Source organism: Barbus barbus, assembly GCF_936440315.1.
Source record: "Barbus barbus genome assembly, chromosome: 43".
NCBI classification, from domain to species: Eukaryota; Metazoa; Chordata; class Actinopteri; order Cypriniformes; family Cyprinidae; genus Barbus; species Barbus barbus.
This window is the reverse complement of record NC_136721.1, coordinates 1229084-1252094: the sequence shown is the minus strand read 5'-3', so window position 1 is coordinate 1252094 and position 23011 is coordinate 1229084. Positions and strand designations below refer to the sequence as shown.

The window sequence follows — 23011 nt, the reverse complement described above, 5'->3', positions numbered from 1 at the left end:
AAGGAATGAAAGCATCCACAGTAAAGGGTGCGAAATGAAACCTTTATGAAGTGTGTGGTCAGCAGAGGGCACACTAACCACAGTCACTTACAACTCTCAAATCCAACTGAGGCACGGCACGTTCTCACAAACATCATTTCCTTACCTGATTTCTTTTTTCCACTGGGTTCCCTGTAAATGAAGATAGGCAAGTTAGACATTCATGCTCTTTGGTAATAATAGTTTTTTTCTTAATGTAAAGACAGTTTTAGAACCATGACACGCTACTATTATGTGTTCATTTATAAACTATTATAATTTTTGTTGTTAATATTTTGAACTAGATTTTTCATTTTTATTTTAGTCAAAGTTTTAGTAATTACTTTCGGTGTTTTTTATTTTTTATTTACTTTTTCTTGTGTCTATATAGTTTTCAAAAAATAATATATTCATTTTAATTTTAAGTTATTTTAGTACTTTAACGTCAAAAGAAAACTAAACATTTTTGACAACTATGAAAAAATAAGTCCAATGTTTTATGTTCAATATATACAGTATATATATATATATATATATATATATATATTTTATTTCAATCAAACGTGTTATTATAATATTGCATTTAATTATTATGATTTTAAATCACACAATATAATTTGGTGTTTATACACAAGATTATTCTTTTTTTGTTGTTTTTTTTTCTTTCAAAAAATCCTAATTGTTGATTTGGTGAGCTGTAAAGGCTAGCAGCTATTTATTTTGATTTATTAATCAACCCCTCAATATAAATTAAGGCATCACTTTGACTGATTTTGAATGTGTGTGTGTGTGTGTGTATTGCATTGAGTGTAAACGCACTCTTTTGGTGGGTTCAGGTCTTCAGGACGCGTCTCAAAGAACACACGAACCTCCTCGCATTGGGAAATATACACTGGCAGCTGGATCAGGGCCTGAGGGGAAAATATACACAATTACTGGCTAATGTGACACATTCAGAAGCGGAAGTTGTTGATAAGATAGTCAAAAAATTATGAAGCAAACCAAAAGTAGTTGTTTAGATTATAATCTGTTTCTTCTACACAAATCTAAAACACATACCACCTAAATGCTTTCTTTATAGCATAGCATGCAAAAAGTCACATAAAAACAGAGACACATTTACACTAAACAGCAACTGGAAGTCATGCATTTCTTTAGTTTTTATTCTCATGATTTATTTTAACGCAGAACACTCTTAAATGTATAATCAGGAATCTCAACGCTGTGCTTTCATATCAGGGCATGACATGAGGGCAGATGGGCTGTGTGTTACTCTGCACTGATGGCAAGCTGTTTCTGCTTTATCAGCTGCACTTGTGCCTCCTGGCTGACAGAAGATGCTTTTTGCCATTGTATATTTTGGCAGAGGAGCTTTAATTTAATAAAGCTGAGTGCTGCTTCAGTGTCCTTCAGACGGACGTCCCTCTGAGTTATGACGGCTGACCTGACTGGAATATTAAAATTCACACGCTCGGACGCATCTGCTCAAGGTGCCCTTTTCTAACCCGGCTTTTAAACAGAGCCTGGGCCAATTTTTCACAATTACTCTGGCAATCACACGTTTGCCCAATGCTCAATTTTCTAAATGAAAAGGGTGTTTTGAATGGCAAAAACATGCTTGTTTTATTAAGATACAGGACGAGGCTGATGACCGGTCTAACTCTCAGCTTTAGTTTGCATGGAGATTGGATGGATATGGATCTTATTCATGTCGGTTTCCATGGAGATCACGGATGTGCACAGACTGATGCCTCCCCAGGGTTCAGCACCTGACCTCCTGCTCATTAGCATTCCCTGAAGACACTGGTGTATGGAGGCCAATTATAGTAAATGCACTCTGTTGGGTGGGTGCATTACCTTGATTGTTTTATGTGTGTGTATGCGGGAGAGAGAGACAGAGATGAATGTTTGTCTATATCGCCACAGAAGGGCATGCACTATGTTCATAAAAGAACAGGTTATTGTTCACTATACAGTACATACTATTTAAATAACACCAAACTCTGCGAGTGGGATCCAGTTGTGTCTTTTAAGTTTAATCCTATGAAGCCTACTATATTATATTTGATAAATCTATAAATACCTTAAATGGCATTACAGACCTTTCACCTCAATTAATATAGATCTGCTTCCAGCAATTAAACAGGAAACCGGTCAGCTGACGCTTATTTACTCACTGATGTTAATGCACACGACTGCAGTATGCATCACATGACCTCCACTCTCTGAATGACATCAATGACCCGCCATAAATCAGCAACACTGAGTGAAAGCCAATGGTTGAGCATCATGAAAGATCACCCTGCAGATTCTAGTCCTCTTTGGACTTCATGGATGTGTTTGTGTGAATGATACATTGAATATTATTGTCAATTCAATTGAATATTGTGTCTCCCTGTTATAGTGCTTATTTTGAAAAGCTAAAATATCCATTTTACTATACAGAATTTTGATATTATTTCACAACTTGGCTTAATAATCAGTTAGCAACTGGACTGGAAAGATAAACCCTGCATCCAAATATTCCTACTTTTTAAATATATAGTAGACGAAAAGCAATGTGTGAAAAGACTGGCTTGCTTTGGGGACACTTCATTTCCAGCAATATCGTCTGATTGCAAAGACACCATTTAAACTGAATTGAGCTGGATGATGACATCACTGAATTCAATAATGAAATGCCTTTAACTGAAAATCTTTTTTTTCTTTTATCTTTTAATTTTACATTATTGACACACTATTTTCCTTTTTTGATATTGTGCACTTGCTTTGACACAATTTACATTGTAAAAAGCGCTATATAAATAAAGGTGACTTGACTAGTATGTCTGAATTTATAGTATTCAAATATAGTATCTACTCTATGGAAGCAAATTTCAGCCATGGAATAAAAATACTAAATATAAAAAGGCAATTGCAACTTTCTCTCTTATCCCAGAATTGTGAGAAAATTCTCACAAAAAAAATTTAGAAAAAAGTCAGAATTGTGAGATAAAAAAGTAGCAATCGCCTTTTTTGTTTTTATTCAATGGTGGAAACAAACATCCACTCCGTATCCACATCTCAAGATAAATTTGCCCATTTGTTCCTTCAGTTTAAATTTTAACATTTAATGTTAAATTAAGGCTATATTGAAAGTAACCGATCAAAACAAGCCACTGGAATCAGTTATTTGGGGTCCAAATAAAACTGTCTGCCCAAAAGAATACATTAGTCATTCATAAATCACACTGCAGTGGTTGAACTATAGGTTTATATAGTTTACATATACAGAATGACAGCAAAAACATAAATGTATATTGAGTAGAACTAAAGAGGAAATACTGTGAAACAATGAAATGATGTTATTTAAAACAAGCCTACATCCAGTGTAGCATCATTTCTTCTAACCAACACAGGCCAGCACTGATTCATCAGCGGATGATGACACAGCTTGTTCACAGTAGATGTCCGGGAAGTGAGGAGTGCTTTGAATTACTGGAACTGAATTATGACTTTTAGACGTTTTTGGAGAACGTTACAGTCAAAAGAGTTGAAATCCTCCTTCACAGATCATGACCGCTCACACAAAAAACAACAACAACAAAAAAACACTTGAAGCAACATTTTGAAAAGCAGTTTTCTTTAGAAACAGCCCTTTAAAAAGCCATGATGTGCTGACGAAGGCTAACTCAGCGCAGCTCCAAACCCCAGCCCTAAAGCAGACATTACGCTGCCAAATTCCTGGCTTTTTTCCCCTCTTAACCCTTCCACCAAAAGCCTGACAGTCACTTAAGATGGAACAGTCTTTTATGTTAAGGAAATTCAATTCACAGCGCAGACCACCATAGAAAAACTGGCTTGAAGCAGTAGAATTTATACATGATCTCTCTGAAGTTAACCTACTTCTGCTTCCCACTCTGAAAAATCCCTGAAGATCTTATAAAAGGTGAGTTTGCTGAATGCTAAGATGTACATTACCATTTCAAAGTTTGGAATCACCAAGGATTTTTTTTTTTTTTTTTTAAGATACTGATACTTTTATTCAGCAAGGTTGCATTCAATATATCAAAAACGACAGTAAAGACTTTTTAAAAGTTACAACATTTCTATTTCAGAAAAATGCTGTTCTTGCAAACGTTTTGTTCAAAGAACCCTGAAACATGACACTGTATCCACATTTCATTAAGCAGCACTTAAAAAAATAAACACTTTGATTATAAAAATCAATGATAGAAATGTTTCTTAAGCAGCAAATCAGTATATTAGAATGATTTCTGAAGGATCATCTGACACTGAAATCACATGAAATGTAGCTTTGATCACAGAAATAAATTTGACTGTACTAAAGCATAAAAACACATGCATTTAGGAAACAAAGTCCACATACGTGCTTCTCTGGAAAACAACACAAAAGCCAGTTTTTCTGCTTTGAAATGTGCTTTCCGTGTCAGAATGTCTGTTTTTGTTTTGGTCTGTGTGACTCCGCCCACTGCCAGTTTGCGCAATAGTATTTAGACAGACCGGGTTGCCAGTTGGTGGAAAATACAGCATACTGCAGCCACTGAAGCCACCGAATGACCTGCATCAGAGATCGCAGATTCTACCTGACCTAAAAGCCTCAGCATCCATTGAAAAAGCCTTATGTCCAGAGGCTTATTAAAACATGGATAAATCAACTTACAGTGTAAAGGTCATTGCACACTGAGTCCGAAATTTTCGCATGCGTTTTTCCCGTATTCCCCATCCTTTCTTATCAAAATGCATGCTACGGATGCAAAAACGCAGAAAATCGAACCTGATCCGAATTTTTTTTCGGCAGTGTGCAAACGTGATTGAAACAACATGAGGTCGTAATTCGGACGAAAATTTCGGACTCAGTGTGCAGTGACCTTAAGGCTCGTCACCTAACATTGTCAATTGCTCTCGTTCCTTTTGCGTGTCCTCTATCTGGTAACCCGTGTGAGCATCAAGCCCAGGAAGGAGGTGGGAGAAACAACACGCTCTAATAATTTTAATTTGGACTGCAGTACCCACTAGCTGTCCAATATTACATACTTCCCTTTTAAAGGGTCATATGATGCGATTTCTAGTTTTCCTTTCTCTTTGGAGTGTTACAAGCTGTTTGTGCATAGATAAGATCCCTGAAGTTACAAAGACTAAAGTCTCAAAACCAAAGAGGTATTCTTTATAAAAGTTAAGACTCGTACACACCCCTCTAAAACGGCTCATTCAAACACGCCCCCACATGTCTACATCACGATGTGGGAAGATTTGCAAAACACCGCCCAAATGTATACACAAAGAAAGAGGGTGTAACTATTATTCTCACTGTAGTATTGTTGCTGCCGCCGGCGCCATGTCCTGGAGCTGTGTTTCGTTGTGACTTTGCAAGGACAGTCTGGTGCTTCTGACTCACAGCCTGTAAGTTTGTTTTCTTATTTAAAAAATTTGCCACTGACGATTCAAATGCGAGTTTTGAGCAGTATAGAGTAGGTTTTGTTGTTTGTCGTTTCTCCGATCACAAATGCAGGCATGGTAATGTTTACGCGGCACGTAATAAGACAGCGTAAGTAATTATGTCCTCACTGAATGCAACAAATACCTCGTTTATAATGAGTTTTATTGTTTTTGTGTCATCGTGCCGGGACACGGCATCACAATACGGTAAGGGGCGTAATATTTCTGTCTCACGCTTGAGGTATTCAGCCAATCACAACGCACTGGATAGCTGGCCAATCAGAGCACGCCTCGCTTCTCAGAACGATGAGCTTTGTAAAAATCGATGCGTTTCAGAAAGTCGGAGCATAGAGGAGCAACAATTATGTACAGTATGTGGAAAATGATGTGTTTTTTAACCTTAAACAGCATAAACACATTGCATTACACCAAATACAAAAAATAACATTATTTTTAGCAATGTCATATGACCCCTTTAAAATGTATTAAAAGGTCATAAGCATCGGGGGTGACATGAACGGATGTTTTTTTAGGGTGACTTCTGCAGCATGGACTGGGCTGTGTTTTAAAATATTATAAATAATAATATTGAATAGCGTTCATTTTGCCGTGTAAAATTAATGCTCGCGACAGGTGAGAAGGTTGTTGTGTGTGCTGTCTGTTTTCTAACTTACCCTACAGTACTCATTAATGGGTTTCAGTCGTTTCATGGCCACGTCTCGGATGTGGCTTCTTCTGAAGAGAATCTTGCCTGTGAGGAAATAAAGACGATAATCACAAACACACTCTGCATTCGCCAGCATCTTCATTCTCAAATTCATCAGCACTCTTTACAGGGTTTGAAAGGCAGTTTAGGGAAACTTTTGGGAATGTCCCTTCATGCTTTATAACCATTTTATCAGATGCTGGAAGACCACAAGCATGAAACTTGCCCAAACAAAGATTGTGGCCCATAAAACAATACCAAGAAATGAACACAAATGAGCCTCTTAAGTTTTATGACTCATATCCTGCTGAACTAAAACCATATACTGTGGTCCATTTTAGCTGAAAGAAGTAAAATATAAAGTGAAACGTGGGAAAACAACAAGACTATCCCACCCAAGGCCCCGGGTCATGGGTTTTTTAGCAATGGCACATTCAGAAAAATGAGGTGGAAAAAACCTTGGTGTGTGTGATGTGGTGCATATGTTTAAATGTGTTGGGCTAATGCCCATGTATTTACAACAAACCCTGTTCACACTGTATTAACTGCCACATCAAGTGATCAGGGAAGACAGATAACCGCTCACACCTGGCATTAACATGTGGTTCCTGTGATCAGATTCTTAATTAATGCATCTGTTAATGCATCTGTTCAGACAGACACTTGCATTTCTTTGAATCTCTTCCCCGGTGCACTGCGAATGAAACTAGCCAACTGAAAGCTGCGTAGTGCTTTGTGTACCTGATATGCAGCGGCTGTTCTTGTGCTGGGACCATGTTGTTTGGTTTCCAGTTTCCTCTGCTGGTTTTGCAGTCATTTTGTAGTTTTATTTGTGTTTGGTTACCCTTGATTGTCTCCCCAGGTGTTTCTTGTTATCTTGTTACCCAGTCTGCATATATACCCTTGTGTTTCGGTGTATTTGAATGTATATACATATTTACATGCTCCTGGTCTTTATATCCTGGTTTCTTGTGCTGGGTTTGATTTTTACAAATTAATGCTACAAATTAATATTGTAGTGATTTTTAATTACCGGCACTTTTTTGACTAATTACATTTTTCTCATAAACGTTTAGTTTTGAAGGGCTGAAGAGAGAAATTTGACTTTTCTTTAACTTCCTGTCTATAATAATGAAGAAAAAGGGGACCTTTTAACAGTGTAAAATTTAGAAATGTAATTAATTTTAATATTTCTACATCATCTAAGTTATTTGAAAAAATGTAATTACTATTATAAACAATATCAACAATACTCACCATTGCACATTATACAAAAATGCACGCTAAGGTTGATCGGATCAGATCTTTATTCTTTATAAAAACATGATGAATGTTTTAAAGCCGATGAAACAGGTATTAAACTATTAAAATATATCTTTATTAAAGTAAAATGATGTTTTCCCCCTGTATCCAACCCCACATCATTAATGGGGCACACAAGTTGTCCAAACTGAAGAATCATCATTCTATATCTCGTTAAAGACCGCTGACAGTATCTGTTTTTAATGGACAAATGATACAATGCAATCACTTCTTTAACAAGTGTGTTTGTAAAGCTCACTAATTGATGTTGAGTGGTGTATTTGAGGCTCAGCTAATTACAGGGGTTTCTGTGTAGACTGTAGACAAAGTGCTGTGTCAGTAAGTTGAGACACTGGTTAAACGGTTGTAAAGTGCTGGTATGTAAGACAACATTCAGGTGCCTGTAGACTGTCTGATCCACAAGCAAACAAACCTTCCAGGCTGCTTAATTACAGCCAGGTGTTCAGTCTAAACCAATCAACTGTAACATTCTGGACTTGCTGTAAATGATGCCAAGCTAATTCTGTATATACATGTCATAAAGCCAAACCATGTTTGCTGGAGGTCTTCAGTATCTGGAGAAAGCTATTTGATAGCATTTCCAATCATCTAAATGCCAGTCGCTCACTATGTGACTTGAAATCTTTGCTCATGGTGCTTCATAGGCACTCGATTCTAGCTGCTGGATTGGTTTGTGCCAAAAGAATTGACTGAATTTCTGTTGACTATGAGTTGACTTTAATGCATGTATAGAAAGGGGAATGATGTTTACCTGGTAAAAAGGGAATGATTCTGCGTTTTGGATCCTTCTGTCCACCTTCCACAGGGAATTTATCCAGAAGCTCCATCTGGAGAACAATAATATTAAAGTTTAATAGCAACTCATTTCAGTTTTGCAGTGTAACACTTCTGAGTAGAACTGGCTGTAGAGCAGGATTCGAATAATTGACTGGATAGTGAAAAAGCATAACTACATGTGATTTTGTAGTACCAGATGATTTGCACCAGAGGTTGCTGATTATAATGCATTCAACAAATGCTTGTTCCCCCTCCTTCCTGATCTGTATGCGTGGCCTGCTCTACATAGACATACTGACATAATGGAACATTTTCCCTCCGTTTATACTCCGGTCCTGAATGCCCCGTAATGTTCACTCCCAGCTATACGTTATTTTCATTTGCTGGCACCAATTAACATTTTTCTCCCATCTGTAGCGTTTTGGTTACAGGCCCTTATTTTGGTGCAAAAGCAGCTGTGGACCAATGAAATCACACCTGTGCCTTTCCAAAGTGTAGCGCTGAAGTAGATCATATGTGCATTTTACACATTCATGCACTGATGACTATAGCAGAGCTTGAATTCATCAGCTGAGCGACGTTTTCCAGCAAAGCAGTCCTATACAGTCAGCTCCGGACGTAATCAGACACTGTCTTGAGTTTGTGCGCGTTTGCCTTTATACACCACTACAATGGATTTGAAATAAAACAATCAAGATGTGATTGAAGTGCAGACTTTTAGCTTTATTTTGAGAGGATCCATAAAAATGACATTTACCATTTATGAGTTACAGCCATTTTAAGCAAAGTACCTCCATTTCAGGAGCTCAATAGTATTTGGACGGTTGGCTAAGAAGAGATTAATCGACCACGTGCTGTGCATTCCCTCGTTACTGCAAGACAAATTAAGCAGATTAAAGATCTGGAGTTGATATGAGGTATCAAATTGGCATTTGGAAGCTGTCTGACTGGTGCTAACAATATGAAGTCCAAGTCTCGATGAAAGTGAAGGAGGCCATCATTAAGCTAAAAAACAACATTAATCTATAAGAGAGATAGCAAAAACCTTAGGTGTGGCCAGATCAACGGTTGGCTATATTCTTAAGAAGAATGCAAGCACTGGTGAGTTCAACAACACCACAAGGCCTGGAAGACCATGGAAGACCACAGAAGACAACTAAAGTGGATGATCACAGAATCTTTTCCTTGGTGAAGAAAAACCCCTTCATAACATCTACAGAAATCAAGAATACTCTGGAGGAGGTACCCATGAATGTCAACACCGAGGGTTTACAACAAGGTGCAAACCACTTTTTGTGGAACCTCTTCAAATAAAGCTAAAAGTCTGCACTACAATCTTGATTGTTTTATTTCAGATTTATTGCAGTGGTGTAAAGGCAAAAGCACAAAAACTCAGTCAGTGTACGAATACTTCCAGACATGACTCTTGTTCTAAAGGCCCAAGTTTACTTATAATGAAATAATAACATAGAGCTAACTAGAAAAAAAATATGGTGTCATTTTCAACCCAAGCTCACTGTGGTGACATTTCTGCAAAATATTCGAAAGGTTTTGCAACTCCTTCGAACAGTAATTCTGTAATTCAAACAGATGAACGTGATTCTGGCAACATTTGATTCAGTTGGTTCTTATACTTAACATGAAATCAGTGGCGTTAAAAAGTTAATGTTCTATTGCTTTTGAAAATGTTCCACCTACACTAAACTTGACCCTAAATCTAAACAATACTGTTAACAAAAGCAAGTGTGAGATAAATACACATTTGCTAAAGTAACCGTGCCATTTCAGCTTGTTTTTACACGTCTTCACTCTGCAATACAAGTTCAGTGCTGTACCGGGTGCGCTACAGAGCACGTTTACTATATCAGAAAAGCCATAAATATGGAGCTGATTATATGATGCAAATATCAAAATATTAGTTTACAAAACATACATTACAGTAAAAGTGTTTCGAGGTCATATTGTGAATCACACAAAAATAAGTGTTTATTAATTGATAATCTGCCCCTGTAATCAAAAAGGAACAAAAGTTGTTAGCATTTTACGACTTCTAGTATTAATTTCAGCCAGAACTGCAGTGAATTGTATGTATAGGTTGGTCACTTTAGGACATATAATTATGTCGTGTAATTAATTTTGGTCATAAATGTAATGTCGACTTAATGAGCCGAAAAAGGCTGCATGATGTCATGTGTCTGATCTGGAAGTGCATTTAAATAAATGACATATGTATTGTCTAATAAAACAAATAAAAGCAACAGATATAATGAAAAAGCTCACTGGTTTTTAACAAACTTTTGCTGTAAACACCAAAGGAATGCACACATTTAAACGCTGAACCTTAATGATGCCTTAGTTCTCGCTCATGTCTGTTTCGAGACTAATGATGAAGCAAAGGGATACGTCTTTCTGCCAGACAAAGCTTTTACTGTTGTCGGCTCATTTATTAAGCTTAAGAACAATGTCTTCTACTGTGACTCAGCACCATCAGAATGACGAAACACTTGATTTCCGCACAATAAATGAGTTGCATAAAGACTTTTCTGAAATTTATTTTGCTCCATATAACCGAATCCACATTTTTCAAATAAAACTTGACAGCTTCATAATGCAGGAGTTCACAGTCCAGTGTTCTCCAGTACAATGCATGTGGGCATTAGATAGACTGCAGTGGACCAGTGAGTTACATAAATAGCCTCCATTGTAATGGCACTATTTTACATATTATTATTACATAAACAGTATGCACACTACCAGTCAAAACTTGGACACACCTACTCATACTTTACAGTTTTCCACATTTTAGAATAACTGCAAGGCCATCAAAACAAACGGAAGTACAGAATGGTGTAATGGTCCACAGATTTAAATATATATAATAATATAATATAGCCAGTTACTTTATTTAAACTAAACTAGTTCTAAACAAAGCAGCTGTGTGTAACAGTGTTAAATCAGGTTTTTTTTAATGGTTCAAATTCAAGAACATTACCGTTAAATGTTGATAAACTGTGAAATTTTTTTGTAATATTTAAGAGGTTTTCTGATTACTTATTGAACATTTTGATAAGAAGTGAAAATTTCCTCAAGAAATTACTTGCCATGACTGTGATTTTCTTGTCTGTTTTTCTGTTCAAACTCTAGGTGAAAAAGCAGCATTGGGTTGGAAAAGGAAGGAAGAATTGATTTTTATGGTCAAATCCTCACTGAGATTTACGCATCCTGTGACAGGTATCCTGATGGGAACAATGGTAATTTCCTGCTCTACCACCATTACTGCTGCTGCTTATCATCATATCATTCACTGACAACACTGACAGGGTCACACACTGCCCAGATAACACAAAGCAGTCCTTTTAAAGTGATAATTCACCCAAACATGAAAATGTGTATTACGAAAAATGCTGCTAACAGTTTTGGTTACTGCTGACTTGAACTGAATGGAAAATATTAGACATTTCTCATAATATCTTGCTTTATGTTCCACAGAAGAAATGAAGTAATACAGGTTTGGAATGACATGAGGGTGAGTAAATGATGACACAACTTTCATTTTTGCGTGAACTATCTCTTTAAATGAACGATTTACCCAAAATTTGTGTCATAATTTACTTACTTTTGCCTGCCATAAAACACAAAAGGAGAAGTTTAGCAGAATGTCCTGGCTTCTCTTTTATAATTGCGTGATACTCATTTAGTTTGGACGGCTAGATAATCAATACTGAGCAATACTGTCACTCTGGACTATGTGGTTGATCTGTTGTGTCTTTAGTATTGTGTCCGTTGTTATTTAGTTTGCTTGTTCTGTTTAGACGTACATTAATGTGTACGCTTGAGAAGTGAGTAGTAACTCAGTTAATGCATCATCTACATGATGACCCCTCAAGGAGAATAAAACAGCTTCTAGAAGACTAATTTGTCTGGATTCTTCAAGTGTACACCATTTTAATGAAATTTTTAAAATAGGTCTGAAATGATTAGTCGACATTATCAACATGATCGACAAAAAACAAAAACAAATCAATTATTTTTGATCTGATATGAGCTAATGTAAGGGCCTGCAATAACACGGTTTGATCACTGTGGCGCTGTAGCACAAGACTGTAATGAAATTGACCGTTCACAGGGAGTTTGACTGACAGGTGATTTGACCAATCATAACGCAGAATCTGCCATGTTTGTCTGACAAACCAATCAGACAGGAGAGTAGATTAACGTCGGTGGACTTGACGTTGAAATACGGTGTGTGTTGATGTCTTTCTGCAGTTGAAACGAGATCTCTTCTGATTCATGTTCATTCATGCTTATTTTGTGCTTTAACTAGTAAAGAGAAAGAGATGATCGGTTCACGTGCCGCTTGAACTGAAATAAACACACACACAACAAATATAACAGTGGTGAGAAAACAGCAGTTAAGAAAGCATCTGATCTTAGTGATGTGGATGTTTGCACAAGATCTGCAATCGGCACATTTATATAACTCTTTATGCAAAAGACAGCATACAAGGAATAATAATTGCTAGATTAATAAATCATCAAAATAATTGTTTGTTGCAGCCATATTTTTCAAATGTGCTGTTCATTTTTTATGGGTAAAAAGATATTTTGAAAACTAGTGGATAAACAGTTGCTGATGGCCATCGACTCCCATTGGATAAAAAGAAAAACAAAACGATGGAAGCCAGTGGTTATCGGCAATTAATTGTTTGGTTCCCCACGTTCTTCAAAATATTTTGTTTTGTGTTCAAGAGAAGAAATAAACTCATACAGGTTTGGAACAACTTGAGGGTTCATCCAAAGCTTTTTTTTTTTTTTTTGTGGAAAAAAGCAGCTATTTTGCTAAACACCTCATGCTGTGGTCCACAGAAGTAAAAAAGTCCAACAGGTTTGGAATGACATGGAAATGGGGAAAATTATGATTTTGGGTCAACTAACTACAGAGAGTCTCATTCACAAACCGCTCTCGAACTGGAGTGCTTCTTTAGACCCGGTGTTTTCAAGAAACGACAGTCAATCAGCCCTTAATCAGAGCAACAGCCGTGGATGTGAGGAACTGAGAACAAGTCAAAGCTGCCAAAACTCCAGTAAATGTCTCCTTTATGATAAATCCATACAGTCAGCTCTTCTTGTGCTGAACAAAGAGAAAAGCCTCCCTGCATGACAGCCGTCTGTCTGATGTGATGAGCAGACATGGATCTCTCTGGAATCCACGCATGTTAATCACATCCATATGTCTGGGAGCCACTCCTGAGCTCGTGTTCAGCTAAACTTCAGCTGTTTGCAAAACTAAGCGGCTGACATGCAGCGCAATTTATGTTTATCACCATCTAAAAAACAGACATGCTTTAACATTTGTTTTGTGGCTAGATATAATTTGTGTCTATATGAATATCTTTACAAAACTGGTTGTCTGGGTGAAAGATTGAAAGGATGTCTAGACTGTGAGCGGGAATCTAGAGCTGGGATCTAGAAAAGCAGCAGCTTAATTATACTTTAGTTTTGATGTTATGCAACTTTTTCTACATAATTCCCTTATTTGTGGCATTGTATAGTGTTATAGTGATCCTTGTAAAATAGAAGTGCACTTAACTGTAGTATATGTGCACTTGTAGTGTACTTCAAATCTTAAAAATAAATTTTAGTACTTGCAGATAATATATTATTAATGAAATGCAATGCCACTTTCATGACTTTGTTTCTTAACACACTTAAGTAAACATGCACTTTGTAATGTTGAACTTAAAAGCTTTACTTTAAAGCACATTTTAAATTATGTTTTAATTACTAACATATTAAACTTCATGTAATGTACTTTAATTTTAACTGTAGTGCGTTACTGAATATTACATTTAAAGTTACTTTATTTCAAATCTTTAACATTACAAATGTGTTTAAATACGACATACAAGTTTCAATAAATATCTTAATTTAGAAAATATATAAATTCCACACACTATGCATCATAATATTTTATTTATTAATATTTTTATATTTATGAATATATTTATCAGCCTTTCTCAGATATCTATATATTTTGTAGTTCCTTTGCACCTATGTATTATTCATTATGCAAGGCACTATATTTATGATTGATCATATTTTTGGTTATTTTTAACAATATTTCACAAGACAACAGATGTAATTATGACATTACATTTAAAGGCGTACTTACATCCTACAAAAAAAAACCTTGCAATTAGTTTAACTAATTGCATTTAATATTATCTTAAACTACAACACATTTTCAATTATTTGTAAATAACATGCCATTAAGTGTCTGGAAACATTACATTCAATTAAACTTAGGTCAGTTATTTTAAAGTGTATGACTCCCATAATAAGTAAATAAAATGATATGAAAGAATAATTGAAGTCGAAGTAATGCATCACTGTGATTAAATACTGTTAACACTTGCAATCCCCAAACTTGTGGAATGAATGAAAGTGTGTGTTCCACCATTTGTGAAGAGATTCTCCAATCTCTGAACCCCCAGAACTATAAAAGAGCGTAACCACATTCAGACGGCTGTCATAAGATCCGCTTCACTACTGAAGCGCATTAGTGGTTATTTACCCTCTGCATGTCCTGCCTCACTGCTGCTATGTGCTGCATCAGCACTAGAGTTCCTCAAAAACAGCAGCAAAGAGTGAAAGAAATGGAGGGAAAGTTGAGGAAGAATACATTAAAGCAGTCACATGCGTCATAGGAGAGAGACCTCAAGAACGAAAAATATGAGTCAATGCATGCCCATCAGTGGGAATGATTCATTCACATTCAAACATCAAAGCTTTTGAAATGCATTATCTTATTATATTAATTGCAATGTGTATAAAAATGATCACAAAATCCACACCAAAAGCTTCCTTTTGAATGATTACAGGTCTGTGAGAGCCAGAAATCTTGCTTGTTTGTAGGTGACCAAACACTTATTTTACAGAGGAATTTACCAATTAATTCATTAAAAATCCTACAATGTGATTTCCTGGATTCTTTCCCCCCATTCTGTCTCTCATAGTTGAAGTGTACCTATGATGAAAATTACAGGCCTCTCTCATCTTTTTAAGTGGGAGAACTTACACAATTGGTGGCTGAATAAATACTTTTTTGCCCAACTGTATATACATTTAAAAAATAAAAATAAAATGACAATCAAGGTAAATGCTGTTTTAATTAATACTGATGCACACCTCTTGTGCTAAATATATTATGATATTATAAAATATTATAAATTAAAAATATTAAAATATATAAATATATAATTTTCTTAAAAAAACATTATAGGAAACATTTATAGACCTAGGAGTTCACTATTTGAAGAGGTTGTACTTTCCCATATGGCTCACATTTCAGGAAGCTGTGGAACAGCTCACCGCGGGGATTTCTGACCATTTCTACAAATTTGGTGAATAGCTTCAGTTGTGCTTAATGCTTCTAATAATAGTGGGTTTCCGTTATAAACTGTTTGCAAGGTTTTGGCTGCTATAGAGAGGAAGATTCAGCACAACTGAACACCGTCATCTCACAGGAAGTTCAGATACATTTGGACAAGCCTTGAAGTTTAGTTTAAACTGTGTGTCATTTATTTCAAGTGTTGAACTGGTGATCTCAACTCAAGAGCCTTCTGATCTTACTTTTATATTATTAATATTAATTATCACTGTCAATAGATTAAATACGCAAACTCATTTATGATTAATCACAATTTATAAATCAATATTTGAAAATAAATGAAATAAATCCCATGATATGGGTTAATTAGGGCACAATTAGATACAGTTTAACACATTCCTCTAACTTGCACTAATGAACGCTTTACATTAACATGAATAGAATTCAGAAAAGGAAGTGGTTGATTTATTTCTGACAAGCTGTGTTAAACTAAAAGGTTTAATTTGATCCATTGCAATGTTACATTTATGAAGGCCAGATTGTGAAGTCTGATTGCAATGAACTGCTATAAAGAAATGAAATACAGACAGTGAGGTCTACTCAAACTGAAATAAAAGTAAAAACAGAAAGTAGAGATGTAATTTCCATTCTGATGTATGATTATTTTTATCTACTTTATTTGATAAAACCTATACAAAACATAAACATACGAATGACCAGTGTGCTCCTGTGTAGTAAGTGTTGGTAAAACATCAGAAAATCTGCAAGTGCTATTTCTAGGACATTGTGATTCTGGATGAGATGTCATTGTGCAACTCATGAAGTTTCTATGATCAAAACAGGAAAAGTCCCAATCATCAGTGACTATGATGATAAAGCGTCCAAACAGTGTTTGTCAAGAAGCATCAGACTAAGCAATCTGGAGCTTACAACCATATTGTACAGTGCAGATTTATTTTTAATCAATATTATTGTCTTTTTTAAATGTTATACTTCAAATGACAAAGCAAACAGAGCAGGGCTACGTTTCCTAAAAGCATCATAAGCTTAAGTACTTCGTAGACCCATTGAAACCAATAGAGCTACGAACAATTTAGGCTTAAGATGCTTTTGGGAAACGCAGCCCCGACAAGTAAATATTGCCAATCCAAGGCATTGCTTCATCACCAGTGTTTCTCAACTGCTGGCTCGTGAGCCAAAAGTGGATCACAAGACTGTTATGAGTGGGTGGCGGAGCGTGCAGTCAAAGAAACAACAACAACAAATGCAATTCTGTGTTGTTCTTCTGACGTGAGGCTTTTCAAAATAAAAGCCTCCCATCAGATGAGACTTCTGTCAAATGCAGTTTGAAACACATGTTCAATGTCTTCCAATTCAGTATCAGATGAGATGTTAGGAGTCAGGCTATTTGTCAGTGTCATTATTATAATGTTATCTTTGTAGCTTATGACATAAAAAGCCTCTCTCACCTCAGTAAAACTAACTTTCCTGTCCCGTCAGTCGTTTTATTAAAAAAAAGTTTAATCATTTTATTAAAAAAGTGCAAAGAAACTGAGCAGAAATTCATACAATAAATAGTATTGTGCGTCTCTTTCTGTAGTGCGTCAGTTCAAGTGGCACATGAACCGATCATCTCTTCCTCTTAAACATGAATAAATAAACATGAATGAACATCAGAAGGTATCTAGTTTGAACTGCGGAAAGACGTCAATACACATTTTCAAGTTCAAGTCCACTGACATTAATCTACTCTCCTGTCTGATTGGTTTGTCAGACAAAAATGGCAGATTTTGCATTATGATTGGTCAGATCTCCTGCCAATCGAACTCCCGGCGAAGGCGAAATTAGTATAGCAAGTTGTGAAATTACCAATAAGTACCAATAAATAAAACAATAAAAAGTGGTGGCTCATAACAACTTACTAACTACATTGTATTCACAAAAACTAGTGTGTGACTGCTATTTAATAGCCCTACAGCCCTACCCCTATCAGTATACTGTAGGTCTGTAATCAGTATACTGATTATACTGACCTTATCAGTATTAATAATTCAAATACAAATTTAGGAATTAGGTCAAAGTTCTAAAAAAAAATTAATTAAATGTTGGATTGTGGCTTAAAAATGTGGGTCAAATGGCCAAACCTGTTGAGATCCAGTGTTCTATCATGTGCACTGGTCTGGTCACATATCTTAAGTATGTTTGAGCCATCAGTATGAGGACTTTTCCTGTTACAGCACTGAAACAGCCCATCTAATTCTTACCACAAATCCATGCTGATCTCTCCAACTGCTAAGCTTTCAGTTCTACACATGACATCAAACTCGGTTGGCGTTACTTCTTCAGGGTTTCATTGGCAAAGAACAGCCACGCTGGTTCAGTTCTCCTTTTAGCCTAAAGGACGCTGATATTTGTATTTGCATGTTTATCATAGGCCTGGACGATAAAACAGTATCGATATTTATCGACGGTACACCTTCATCGATAACAATAGAAAAAAAGTTTGATATAGGCACGTGCTATGAGTGACACAGACAGCACACACGAACACATGCTGAAATGAGTGCTGCGCCTGCCAGTGATGAGGAGACTGTGCCATAAAATGCATTGATACAATATTTGAAATTGTTCTCTGATATCTACATAGAAGGTATGTGGCTTAGGTAAGGGCACAAATTCTCCAGAAATGGTTTTACATGTGCATTTACAACCCTAGGATTTGTCCCTAGAATGAAATGGTCTGTTATGATCTTATTTGGAAGCGTCATGAATGATAACGAGCTTTGCTCTGATTGCCTGTTTACAGTGCGGCTCATTTCAGTAGCTCACACAGCAAACAGATCTCTACTGTCCAGCGTGAACAATGGAGAGATTAGGCATCCAACCTTATATGTTTGAGCCAGTATCAGACAAAGATACAGATTTTGAGAGATTTTACAAGAATGTTTAGTGTCTGTGGTCTGAACATGATCCCTGCGATCGAGACGCTGGTGGAGTGAACGAGGCTTGAGAGAGAGTTGTGAGTGAGGGCACGGCTGCAACCTCTGTGTTTCCAGATCCAGCTGTTATAAGCATTTTCGGACTTGCCTTTTCACTCTTTTTGACACTTTAGAAAGTTATTAAAGTAGGATTTTGCAGTTTAGGGTCAGCGATATCTTCATCTTATCTTAATTGCAAAAGATTTGAAATAATTTTTGAAATTTATTTTTACGGAGTAAAAAAGTGTTTTTACTGCCTTGTTGGCCTCCATACACCAGTGTCTTCTTGGAATGCTAATGAGCAGGAGGTCAGGTACTGAACCCTGGGGAGGCATCAATCTGTGCACATCCGTGATCTCCATGGAAACCGACATGAATAAGATCCATATCCATCCAATCTTCATGCAAACAAAAGCTGAGCGTTAGACCGGTCATCAGCTGATCGACTGCAGCATCTGGACAGACCAGGGACTTATGTGAGGATCCTGTTTGTGGACTTCAGCTCTGCTTTTAACACCATCATCACGGACACACTTCAGAATAAACTGACACAGCTCTCCGTCCCCACCTCTGTCTGTCAGTGGATCAACAGCTTCCTGACAGACAGGCAGCAGTTAATAAAGCTTGGTAAATTCTCATCCAGCACCCGCACCATCAGCACTGGAGCTCCTCAGGGCTGCATTCTCTCCCCACTGCTCTTCTCCCTCTACACGAATGACTGCACATCTGAGGACCCCTCTGTCAAGCTCCTGAACTTTGCAGACGACACCACACTGATCGGCCTCATTCAGGATGGTGACGAGTCTGCTTACAGACAGGAGATTAAGGAGCTGGCTGTATGGTGCAGTCTTAACAACCTGGAGCTTAACACACCCAAACCTGTGGAGATGATCGTGGACTTCAGGAGAAACCCCCCTGCTCTCTCCTCACTCACCATCATGAACAGCACTGTGACTACAGTGGAGTCATTCAGATACCTGGGTACCACAATTTCTCAGGACCTGAAGTGGGACAATCACATTGAGTCCATTGTGAAAAAGGCCCAGCAGAGGTTGTATTTCCTTCGCCAGCTGAGGAAGTTCAACCTGCCACAGGACTTGCTGAAACAGTTCTACTCTGCCATCATTGAATCCATCCTCTGCACTTCAATAACTGTCTGGTTCAGCTCAGCTACCAAATCTGACCTCAGAAGACTACGGAGGGTAGTCCGGACTGCTGAGCGAATCATTGATACAACCATCCCCAGTCTCCAAGAACTGTACTTATCCAGAGTGAGCAAAAGGGCTGGTAAAATCACTCTGGACCTCTCACATCCAGCACACTCCCTCTTTGAACTGTTACCATCTGGTCGACGCTACAGAGCTCTGAGCACCAGAACGACCAGACACAGGAACAGTTTCTTCCCTCAGGCAATCCATCTCATGAACACTTGACAATAAACGCTGAACACACAACTCTATTATACATTATTTATTCACCACACTTTAAGGAACTAAGATGGCGGCGCGATCAGACGCAGCGGCTGCTCCGGGTCCCAAAGATGGTGCTTTTATGTCTTTTAATGTCATCTGTTCGTCTCCAAATAGTGTCAGTTTACCACTAACTCATAAGGAAATCACCCCAGAACTCATCTATGATCGCCAAAGTCTTTAGGATATCAGCAACGCATACGAACATCAACTCTCGCCAGCGGTTACTGAGAAGCTACGAGGCTTTTTGTTTACTGCTGAAGCCGGACCTCGAGACCGCAGCCTCGCCTACTGACACTACCCGCACAAGGCAGCGTCGCAAGCCGTGTGAGAGAGGATGGAAGCGCGGTAAGCGCGGAGGTATACGAGCTAGGCTAAGAGCTAACCCCACAAGACTGACGCTTCCAACACTCATGCTCTCAAACGTTCACTCTCTGGAAAACAAACTGGACTTAATTCAACTCAGTCGGTGTACACAGCATGAGGCAAGGGATTGTTGTGTGTTTGTTTTCACTGAAACATGGCTAAACGACAACATCCCGAACTCTGCCATTCAGCTGCACGGGCTAACCAACTTCCGAGCGGATAGAGATTCATCACTGTCTGGTAAGACCCGCGGAGGTGGCTTGTGTGTGTATATCAACAAAGACTGGTGTAACAATGCTGCGGTATTATCAAAACACTGTTCATCGGTGGTGGAGGTTATGTTTGTGAAGTGTCGACCGTTCTATCTGCCGCGGGAGTTCATGGTCATTGTTATTGTTGCGGTCTACATCCCTCCGTGTGTAAACACTAAGGACACGCTTTGTGAACTGTACAGTGCCATCAGTGAACAACAAACAAAAAACCCAGACGGCTTTTTCATCATAGCCGGTGACTTCAACCACGCAAACTTAAAGACAGTTTTGCCAAAGTTCTACCAACATGTGAACTTTGCAACAAGGGGAAACAACACACTGGACTTTGTTTACACAACAGAGAAAAACTCTTACAAGGCTGTACCCTGCCCCCACCTCGGGTACTCAGACCACATCACTGTTATGCTAATCCCAGCATATAGACTCAAACTCACCAAACCGGTTCAAAAGCAGATCACAGTATGGCCAGACAATGCCACCTCAGCACTGCAGGACTGCTTCCAGGACACAGACTGGAACATGTTTAAAGAGGCAGCCACCTACAACAACCACACAGACCTGCAGGAGTACACTGAAACTGTGACTGCTTACATCAAAAAGTGCACTGATGATGTGACAGTCACCAAGACATCACCACACGTGCAAACCAGAAGCCATGGATGACAGCAGAGGTTCGTGGGCTGCTAAAGACCAGAGATGAAGCATTCAGATCAGGAGATAAAGCAGCCCTCAAAACAGCAAGCCAGTCTGTCCTGTGGCATCAAAAATGCAAAACGGTCATATGCTCAAAAAAAAAAATCAACAATCACTTCACAGACAGCAGAGACACACGGAGCCTGTGGCAAGCCATTCAGACCATCACTGACTACAAGCCCCCACCACAGGCTTGTGATGAGGACACATCCCTCCATGATGCACTCAACCACTTTTATTCACGGTTTGAAATGCAGAATGACACACCTGCACAAAAACTGCCCACACCTCCCAACGACCGGGCGCTCTGTCTGTCTCCAGCCGACGTAAGGAAGACCCTATCTAGGATTAACCCACGCAAGGCTGCGGGTCCTGACAACAAACCTGGCCATGTTCTGAGAGACTGTGCTGCACAGCTGACAGATGTCCTAACAGATATCTTCAACACCTCGCTGAGCCAGGCAGTCGTCCCCACGTCTCAAATCCACAACAATCATACCGGTACCAAAGAAATCACCTGTGTCCTGTCTCAATGACTAGCGTCCCATAGCACTGACTCCAATCATGATGAAGTGCTTTGAGAGGCTAGTCATGCACAACATCAAAACCAGCCTCCCCAACACACTCGACCCGCTCCAGTTTGCATACCGTCCAAACCGCTCTACGGACGATGCAATTTCCTCCACCCTCCACCTGGCTCTTACCCACCTAGAAAATAAAGACTCCTATGTTAGAATGCTGTTCATTGACTTCAGCTCGGCATTCAACACAATAATCCCACAACAGCTCATAAATAAACTAAACCTGCTGGGCCTTAACAATTCCCTGTGTAATTGGATCCTGGACTTTCTAACCGGAAGACCTGAGTCAGTCCGTGCCGGCCACAACACCTCGAGCACTACCACACTGAGCACAGGGGCCCCACAAGGCTGTGTGCTCAGCCCGCTGCTCTTCACACTGCTGACCCACAACTGCACTGCCAAGTTCAGCTCCAACCACATCATCAAGTTTGCTGATGACACAACAGTGGTAGGTCTCATCAGCAACAACGATGAAATGCACTACAGAGAGGAAGTGGCACAGCTGGCTGAATGGTGTGGCACCAACAATCTGTCCCTCAATGTGGAGAAGACAAAGGAGGTTTTGATAAACTTCAGAAGAAACTCCGTTGACCACCCCCCACTGACCATCGACAGCTCGACTGTGGAAAGAGTCAGCAGCACTAAATTCCTGGGGGTGCACATCACAGAGGATCTCACCTGGACCACCAACACCATGTCACTCTCCAAAAAGGCACAACAGCGCCTACACTTTCTCCGCCGGCTGAAAAGAGCAAGTCTCCCTCCACCCATCCTCACCACATTCTACAGAGGCACCATTGAGAGTGTGCTGACCAGCTGCATCACTGTCTGGTACGGGAACTGCAGTGCTGCTGACCGCAAGACCCTCCAGCGGACAGTGAACACAGCTGCAAAGATCACCAGCAAAACCAACAGCATCGTGAAGGACTCCACCCATCCCTCCCACAGTCTCTTCCAGCTCCTACCATCAGGAAGACGGTACCGGAGAATCAGAGCCCG

At 38.6% G+C, this 23011-nt stretch overlaps 1 protein-coding gene across 2 annotated transcripts in view; it reads right to left on the bottom strand.

Moving 5' to 3' along the window:
* Positions 1-23011, bottom strand: part of sh3pxd2b (SH3 and PX domains 2B) — a 40652-nt gene that overhangs the window by 10418 nt on the left and 7223 nt on the right. For both annotated transcript variants that reach the window (XM_079405795.1, XM_079405794.1), the window contains exons 3-6: positions 8238-8313; positions 6132-6208; positions 838-929; positions 146-171 (exon numbers count right to left, since the gene is read on the bottom strand). In XM_079405795.1, the coding sequence (XP_079261921.1) occupies positions 146-171; positions 838-929; positions 6132-6208; positions 8238-8313 (271 nt within the window). The remainder of the gene's footprint in view (positions 1-145; positions 172-837; positions 930-6131; positions 6209-8237; positions 8314-23011) is intronic.